The sequence below is a fragment of the Carassius carassius genome, chromosome 36, assembly GCF_963082965.1.
Source record: "Carassius carassius chromosome 36, fCarCar2.1, whole genome shotgun sequence".
In the NCBI taxonomy this organism is placed as follows: Eukaryota; Metazoa; Chordata; class Actinopteri; order Cypriniformes; family Cyprinidae; genus Carassius; species Carassius carassius.
This window is the reverse complement of record NC_081790.1, coordinates 360,001-369,743: the sequence shown is the minus strand read 5'-3', so window position 1 is coordinate 369,743 and position 9,743 is coordinate 360,001. Positions and strand designations below refer to the sequence as shown.

At 42.3% G+C, this 9,743-nt stretch overlaps 1 protein-coding gene across 2 annotated transcripts in view; it reads right to left on the bottom strand.

Annotated features, from left to right (window-relative positions):
- Positions 1-2,336: 2,336 nt before the first annotated feature.
- LOC132116850 (inactive tyrosine-protein kinase PRAG1-like) overlaps positions 2,337-9,743 on the bottom strand; it is a 21,925-nt gene continuing 14,518 nt past the window's right edge. The window contains exons 6-9 of one of the 2 annotated variants that reach the window (XR_009425708.1): positions 5,206-5,661; positions 3,874-4,182; positions 2,695-3,205; positions 2,337-2,630 (exon numbers count right to left, since the gene is read on the bottom strand). Coding sequence is in view for 1 of the 2 variants with exons in the window: in XM_059525716.1 (XP_059381699.1) it covers positions 2,915-3,205; positions 3,874-4,182; positions 5,206-5,661 (1,056 nt within the window). In the remaining variant the exon portion in view is untranslated. Of the gene's footprint in view, positions 2,631-2,678; positions 3,206-3,873; positions 4,183-5,205; positions 5,662-9,743 lie in introns of those variants that run through there. The other variant, XM_059525716.1, reaches the window with a different exon arrangement.

Below are 9,743 nucleotides of genomic sequence, written 5' to 3'. Positions count from 1 at the left end.
AATTGTACATTATAGTTGTAACATAAACTGATAAACATAATGTTATGCATATTAAGTTTACTGATTTGTAATCCAAATTTAATATGCAATTCAAAAATATAAATCCTAAATTTAGGCTTAAAGATGTTTGGAGACTAAAGAGATTTAAAGAAAGAGTTGCTCTTTTTGCTTCTGTGTTTATGCAGTTTAGCAGATAATATAACCGGGGACAAACATCAAGAACACATCCAGATGACGCCTCGTCCTCGTGCTCGAGGACAGACAGAGATGATCTGGATCGCTGGTCTTTCAGTGTCTGATCCGGTGTGTGATTCATCAGCTCTTCATCAGTCTCTCCTGAAGCCTCTATTGTCTGTCGTCCGCTGGAAGCGTCCAGACTCAGAGCAGCTGAAGAGAAAAGCAGCGAATGAAGGCCTTTGTCCAGCGACTCATTCTGGACTCCCGGGAACAGCATTCCATTGGCCGGAATTCCATAGCAACACATTCCACCTATGACAAAAGAGCGTGTGTGTGTGTGTGTGTGTGTGTGTGTGTTTCTGGAATCACCGGGCAGATTTCAGGGAATCCAGCCAGACGTTCCCAGGATCCAGAGTCGAACTTTTGTGAGCCAAACAGCAGACGGCGAGGAGTGAGTCATAATGAGACTTTGAACATTATATTATCAGTCGATCCTTCATCGCTTCATCCTCAAACTCAAATCAATAATCCATAATAACACTTCCTCCAGTGAAAAAGTGCATCTGCTGTTGTCTCTCACAGATTTGTTTAGATCTGTTTAAACGCTGCTTGATCTGTGCAGATTTCTCTCCTGATTCAGACCAGAACACTTCTTCACTGGAGGAAGTGTTATTATGGATTATAGACTCTATGTGTTTGAGTTAAAATCATCTTAATGCTGGATGTGTTTCATCTTTTGTCTTCTCCAGATGTTCACTGATGGACTGGAGTGCTGTGGATTATTGTGATGTTTTTATCAGACTCTCATTCTGACGGCACCCATTCACTGCAGAGCATCCATTGATGAGACACTGATGCAGTGCTGCATTTCTACAAACCTGATTAAGACACACACTCCTCCTGATCAATTTAACTATTAAATTAAAACAAATAATTTAATCAAATCAGTAATTTGTGAAAATATTTGAGACTTTATTGAATGCTGCAGAGGTCTTTGGCACACAGTGTATTAATCGAGGATGTTACAGCGCATGTGTGTGTGTTTGTCCAGTGTCTCATTTCAATTAAAACATCTTCAGACTGAAGGATGCTTCAGTACAATACAAGCTTTAGAGCAATTAAAATGAAAGAACATGAGGGTTAAATCAGGTCAACAGACCATATCTGCAGCTGTTAAGACCTGCTTCACAAGTTATATACAATAAAAGCCCATTTCGGTTCCATCTGAAGATCTTCTGTGCATTTCCAGACTCACAGTCTCATCTCCATCAAGCTTGAAATGATTCACAATCGGCTTCAACCTCAAAATATAAATCACAAAAGGCACCTGAAATAAATCAGTCAACAGAATAAACAATTAACTTTAAACCAGTTCATTAGATTTTGAGTGTCCAGCGGAAGCTAGAAATATTGCACCAGGAAGTGGCTTCTCTTCACAAACAGGAAGTTTAATCAGAGCCTCGTGTTTCTACAGCCGCGTTCACGAGGAAGAGTCTACAGTCTTTCTGAAGCGTCTGTTTCTCATCCAGAGTCTTCTGTGATTTACCAGCAGCTCCTAAAACTGTCAGAGACTGAGACGCTCTGAAAGAAGAACCAGCGTTAATGAACAGATCTAACACACAGATCAAATCCTGTCACTGCAGATCACGCTTCACCTCAAAACCAGAACATCCTTTCCACATAAAGCAAAGATTCTATCATAGTCACATTAATCACGTTTAAATACATTTTACCATAACTGAGTTACAGAAAAGGACATTTACAGTAAGAATAAACTTTTAAAAATACTGCATCCAAATAACATGACTGTCATTATTGTATTAAGATAAAAAAAAATTGCCTCAAATGAAAATAGTCACAAATATAAAACTTCCTAAATGCAAAGAAAAAAAAAATAATAACAAATATTATATCCGTTATTGTATGTATATATATATATATATATATATATATATATATATATATATATATATACACAAATTATTTTATGGAACAAAAATCAAATATATATATATATATATATATATATATATATATATATATATAGGTATAATATGTATTATTATTTTTAGGTACATGTTATATACACACACATATATATATATATATATATATATATATATATATATATATATATATATATATATAAATGTGTACCATTTTCATGAAAATAATCACAATATAATAAAATCTTAAATAATTTATGTAGAAAATATTTTCTTATTAAAAGGGGAATATATACGGAATTTATATGAAATTTTATATATAAAATTATTATTAATGAAATATAATTATTAATGAAACATATAATTGAAATTACATGAAAAGTGTACACACATACACACACACATATATATATATATATATATATATATATATATATATATATATATATATATACTTATTAATTAAAAAGGAAAAGATATAATAAATTTACATTGAATTTTTATACACTCACCCTAACACCCATGCTCGACACACACACACACACACACACACACACACACACACACACACACATACACACACACACACATATATCCCTTTTTAAATTTGGGGTGAAAAGTGATCTGTACATTTCAGACACACTGAGTTTCACTCTGCAAGCAATGATAAATATAGATTGATTAGTAAAAGTGAAATGAAGTGCCGTGTGTGCTGGTGTTTGAGTCCAGTGCAGTAACACAGTGTTTTACACAGTTGATCTGACGATCAGACAGACAGTGTTGATCTGAGCTCAGTGTGTGAAGCGCAGGCTGTAGAGCAGCTCTGCCGTCTGACACAGGGATCTGGGGTTAGCGCTGGAGAAATACTGACAGCAGAGCCAGTCCTCCAGCTCAGCGCTCCTCTCCGGCTCCAGCGAGCGCTCAGCGAACTTCATCATCAGCAGCGCACGCTTCACGTCCAGCCAGTTCAGCAGCCCGTCGTGCCTGGACTCCAGCCTCCACCCGGCTCCTCCATCTCCTTCTGCTCCTCCACACACCCACGGCTGCTCCAGCAGCTCCCTCCGTGGCCCCCACAGCAGCGCCTGCAGAGTAAAACACCCGAGTCACCTGATGACTGGACACAAGCACAAGACCGTAACCATGTCCTGAACACTGGGGGGAGGGGGGGCGACTTTACACACACACGTGCATATAGACATATATATATATATATATATATATATATATATATATATATATATATATATATGGGCAATTATTCTTTTTTTGCGATTAATCGCATGATTTTTGCAATTAATCGCGATTAATCGCATTGTTATGCACAAATTTCAATAATGGATTCAAAAGTATTGTATTGTGCACTTTTTCCATTTCCAAAGTACTGCTTTATTAACAAAAGTGCAATAACATTTGGTTTGCAAACACAAAAAAAAAAAAATAAGGTGCTTTTTTTTCAGCAGAATTCCTTTTACACAGTAGCAGTTAAAATAGAGGGGCGGGGTTAAGCAGAGCTCATTAGCATTTAAAGGGACATGCACCAAAACGGCAGTTGTTTTACATTGCCATTGAGAAATTGTAACCTTAGTACGTTATAGAGGTTTCATTAAGACCCTAAAGAATCATATTAACTTGTGGAAAGTGGGCATTCGATGACCTCTTTAACACCACAAGACAGTTTACGCTAGAGCAATCTGTTTTTAAAACTATCCCTAAGACTAACATTGATTATAGCTGATGAAACGGACACTACCTGCAGGATGCGGCGAGCGTCCTGGATGTGGATGCGGCGCCCGGGGTCAGGCTCCAGCAGCAGGTGAGCCAGTCTCTGCAGGCCGGGCGAGTAGATGGAGGCGGCGGGGATGGGAGGCAGCTCCTCACATCTGTAGTCATATTTGCCCGGAGTGGCTTCGAACGGGTTACGACGGTGCAGGAGCTCGTAGATCAGGATGCCGGTTTGAAACTCGTCGAATTTGCGGTACTGTGCTGCCGAGACGATCTCAGGCGCGAGCCGAGCGTGATCCCGCTTTAGAAATGGGTCGTCTGCTTTGAGCCGTTCCAGCTTCAGAACCACAGGAATAAATTACATTTTAAAACAGATTTAAATAGAAATTGTAAATTGTAAAAACACTTCACAATATTAGTGCTTTCGCTGTACTTTGGATCAAATAAATGCAGTCTTGGTGGGCAAAAGAGACTTCTTTAGAAAAAATTTATAAAGATTTTTTAATTTTTGAAAATAATTTGTTACAATTCAAAAAGCCTGCATTTATTTAAACAAAAATTTTGCAAATACTAGAGGACATCCGATTTATCGGTTTGGCCAATTAATCTGCACCAATAGTTGATTGGCGGAACTATGAGTTATCGGTAAAAACCCATGCTTTGATAGTTTTTCCATGTTGTGTTCGTTGCTAGAACAGCTGATGCATGAGAGGAAGTATACCTGCGTCTTATTTTGATTAGATAATAATCAAGTGTTCTAGAATAGATGCAGTTAAAGTGTCAAGAGTTTTAACTTAACTCTTAACTTTACTGATCAATATACATTTACAGTTAATATAAATACTTTTTATTTTCGTTTCTGTTCAGTCTTTTTTAAAACTATCGGTTGATTAATCGGTATCGGCCGATGTGGTTCAACCTAGCAATCGGTATCTGTAAAATACACTATCGGTCGACCTCTGGTAAAAACAACAATATAGTGAAATGTTATTAATAACAATTATTCATAATAACCCCGCCCACTTTGCTTGGCACTGTTTTTTTTTTTTTTTGCAACCAAATGACTAACAAACTTTTGTCTGACCTAGCCTCTTCTGGTCAACTAACAGTTAGATGACTATTAGGGGGCAGCCCTAATAATTAATATTTATACTTTTATTAATTTACAAAATATGGTTCAGTACTTTTTAAAAAATAGTAGAGCACTATTTTAGTTTGCATTCAGTATCATGTATAAAACTATCGGTTGATTAATCGGTATCGGCTGCTGTGGTGCAACTTAGATATCGGTATCGGTGAAATCCACTATCGGTCGACCTCTAGTGAAAATAATAATATTGTAAGCAGGATTCCTAATAACCTGGTCTGCGTCGCGGCGCTTGGCTTTGCTGAAGCTGCTGATGAGGAGGCGAGGGAGGCTGTGCTGCTGAGGATCTGGACGCTGCACCAGCAGCAGGTTCTCCATGCACAGATCTCGATGCGTGCCGCCATGTGCTTTCAGATGCTCCAGACCCACACACAGCTGCAGCAGAAGAAAACACACGCGCCGCTCGTAAACCTCTGGCTGGGCGCGGTGGAACGACTCCCACTCACAGACGAAATCAGCCACGGTCTGGTGCGGGACGTCCCGTGTGATGACCACCACTCGCTCCTGCTCGGCCGGACCGCTCTCCTCGCTCGGTAACATGCTCCGCGGCACACAGGCGATGAAGTGACCGCAGTCCTGCTGCAGATTGAAGTGAGACGGGACGCTCTGCTGCACAGACAGACCGTACAGATGAACCTGCTTACTGTCCGGAGCCTGGCCTTTACAGATCTGACCAACACACAGAGAGAGAACAGACACGCTGTGATGTTAAATATCAATAAAAAATATATATTTTTTTTAATATTTTTAAATAAAGCCTTTTGTGTTCAGCAAGGCTGAATATTTATATATGTGTGGGTGTATGTGTGTGTGTGTGTGTGTCTGTCTGTGAGAGAGAGAGTTTGTGTGTGTGTGTGTGTGAGTGTGTGTGTGTGTGTGTGCTCTTGTTTTTGTGACATATCAGGACACAACTCTGTATAATGACATGGGTATGACACAGGTATTACAAGGAGAGGGTGACTTATGAGGACATAACCCATGTCCCCATTTTTCAAAACACTTATAAAGTGAGTGAAGTGACATTCAGCCAAGTATGGTGACCCATACTCAGAATTTGTGCTCTGCATTTAACCCATCCGAAGTGCACACACACAGAGCAGTGAACACACACACACACACTGTGAGCACACACCCGGAGCAGTGGGCAGCCATTTATGCTGCGGCGCCCGGGGAGCAGTTGGGGGTTCGATGCCTTGCTCAAGGGCACCTAAGTCGTGGTATTGAAGGTGGAGAGAGAACTGTACATGCACTCCCCACACCCACAATTCCTGCCGGCCCGGGACTCAAACTCACAACCTTTCGATTGGGAGTCCGACTCTCTAACCATTAGGCCACGACTTCCCATACAGAATGAGTTATTTTGAGAAAGTAAAAATGCACAAAGCTTCCTGTGAGGGTTAGTGTTAGGTGTAGGGTTGGTGTAGGGCCATAGAATATACAGTTTGTACAGTATAAAAACCATTACGCCTATGGGATGAACACACTTTTCACAAAAACAAATGTGTGTGTGTGTGTGTGTGTGTGTGTGTGCGTGTGAGAGAGAGAGAGAGAGAGAGAGAGTGTCACAGTGTCTGGTTTGTGTTCCCTGGGTAACCACTAGATGTCCTCCTTTCCCACGGTGTCTGTCACTTTCTGAACTACATTCCCCACGATCCTTGTTTCTTCATTGCACTCAGCTGTCCCTGGTCACTAATCATTGCACTCAGTCAGTTCCTCATTAGCATTGTCATTTCCCTGTGTATATATACCCTGTCTGTTTTAGTATGTGTTACGGAGTCCTTGTATTTATCAAGCCACTCCTGAGTCTGTTCTTGGCCGTTTGTCTTGCCTGTTTATGTTTGATGGATACTTTGGTTTTGACCCCTGCCTGGACTGGATATTGATGTACGGTTTTCCCTTATTAAAAATACTGCTATTGGATCTACCTTGTCATCTGTTCTTGTGTGGATCGTGACATAAGGACTCCGTTATGCCAAGATCCAGCGGTGTGGGATTTCGTATACGTTCCCCAGCCACCATAGAGGAGCGGATGGGGAGACTTTCCAACCTAACCACTCTCCGCCACTGCCCAAGATGGCCAACGGCCCAGCGCCACTGTCCAAGATGGCTGCCGGCCCAGCGCCACAGCACAAGGTGGCCGCCAGCCCAGCGCCACTGCCCAAGATGGCCGCTTGTCCGGCGCCTTTACACGGGATGACAGCCACAGTTGACCCTCCAGAGTCGAGTCAGGTTCCCGTTGACCCTCCAGAGTCGAGTCAGGTTCCCATTGACCCTCCAGAGTCAGGTCAGGTTCCCGTTGACCCTCCAGTGTCGAATCAGGTTCCCGTTGACCCTCCAGTGTCGAATCAGGTTCCCGTTGACCCTCCAGAGTCGAGTCAGGTTCCCGTTGACCCTCCAGAGTCAGGTCAAGTCACCGTTGACCCTCCAGAGTCAGGACCTCAGGAGTCAGGTCAAGTCACCGTTGACCCTCCAGAGTCAGGTCAAGTCACCGTTGACACTCATGAGTCAAGCACTACCACAGTTAGACTTCAGGAGTCAAGTCAAGTCACTGGTGATCTTCAAGGACAGAGTCAAGTCACCGGTGTTCTTCATGGGCAAATTCAAGTCACCATTGATCTTCATGGACAAAGTCAAGTCACCAGTGTTCTTCATGGGCAAGGTCAAGTCACCGACTATCTTCATGGGCAAAGGCAAGTCACCATTGATCTTCATGAGCCAATGCAAGTCACCATTGATCTTCATGAGCAGAGCCAGGTCACCAATGATCTTCATGAGCAGAGTCAGGTCACCAATGATCTTCATGAGCAGAGTCAGGTCACCAATGATCCTCATGAGCAGAGTCAAGTCACCAATGATCTTCATGAGCAGAGTCAAGTCACCATTGATCTTCCTGAATCCAGTCTAAACTCTGCGGAACAACCAGAGCTTCTCCACGTCTCTGCTGAACTACCAGAGCCTCTCCACGTCTCAGCCGAACTCTTTGAGTGCTCGACTGATCCTGTCGTGGCCACGGAGGCCACCCTTAACTTGTTCATGTTCTCTGTTTCAGACTTGCCTATCCAGACTTGCTCTCATGTATCATCGATCCCACTGTGGTAGTCCTCGGTGCCGCCCTGGTGGGCTCCTGTCTCGACCGCACGGGTGTGGTGTTCTTCTGCGCTGCCCTGGTGGGCTCCTGTCTCATCCGCACGGCTGTGGTGGTCTTCTGCGCCGCCCTGGTGGGCTTCTGTCTCGTCCACACGGTTGTGGTGGTCCTCTGCGCCGCCCTGGTGGGTTTCGTCTCGTCCGCACGGTTGTGGTGATCCTCTGCTCCATCCTGGGTGGCATCTGTCTCATCTGCTCGGCTGTGGTGGTCCTCTGCGCCCTGGAACTCTCTGACCCACCCTGGTCTCCTTGTGTTGTTTTTTTTTCTGTTCCCCTCTATGAACCTGGCCCTCCGTCCCTCCCCCTGAGCCTCCACCAGTCCACCTTCCTCCTGGCCTCCTTGTTGTGTTGTTGTTGTTTTTTTCCACTTCCTGTCCCTGTTCCCTTCTATGGACCTGGCCCTCCATCCCTCCCCCTTATCCTCCACCAGTCCACCTCCCGCCTGGACTCTTGTTTTGTCGGTCACGTATTGGAGCGTCTGGTAGCCGCTCCGTAGAGAGGGGGTTATGTCACAGTGTCTGGTTTGTGTTCCCTGGGTAACCACTAGATGTCCTCCTTTCCCACGGTGTCTGTCACTTTCTGAACTACATTCCCCACGATCCTTGTTTCTTCATTGCACTCAGCTGTCCCTGGTCACTAATCATTGCACTCAGTCAGTTCCTCATTAGCATTGTCATTTCCCTGTGTATATATACCCTGTCTGTTTTAGTATGTGTTACGGAGTCCTTGTATTTATCAAGCCACTCCTGAGTCTGTTCTTGCCCGTTTGTCTTGCCTGTTTATGTTTGATGGATACTTTGGTTTTGACCCCTGCCTGGACTGGATATTGATGTACGGTTTTCCCTTATTAAAAATACTGCTATTGGATCTACCTTGTCATCTGTTCTTGTGTGGATTGTGACAGAGAGAGAGAGTGTGTGTGTGTGTGTGTGTGTGTGTGTGTGTGTATGTGTGGACACATTTCAAATAAATTCGGATCTTTTGAACTTTCTATTCATCTGTGTATCCTGAAAAATAAAATATGTAACGGTTTCCACTAAAATGTTAATGTGTTCAACATTGATAATAATCAGAAATGTTTCTTGAGCAGTAAATCATCATATTTTCATGATTTCTGAAGATCATGTGACACTGATGACTGGAGGAATGATGCTGAAAATACAGCGGAGCATCACAGAAATAAATTACACTTTAACACAGATTCACATAGAAAACAGATGTTTTACATTAGAATAATATTTCACTGTTTTTACTGTATTTTTGATCAAATAAATGCAGCCTTGGTGAGCAGAAGAAACTTCTTTCAAAGAACCTTATTTATTCCAAACATTTGACGGCTATTTTATATATGTGACCTTGGAGCACAAAACCAGTCATGAGAGTCAGTGTTTTTAAACTGAGATGTATGCATCATCTGAAGGCTGAATAAATAATCTCTCCATTGATCTCTGGTTTATTCGGAGGACAATATTTGAAAATCTGGAATCTGAGGGAGCAAAAAAATCTGAATATTGAGAAAATCATCTTTAAAGTTGTTCAAATGAAGTTCTTAGCAATGCGTATTACTAATCAAAATATGAAGTTTTACAGTAAGAAACTTACTAAAT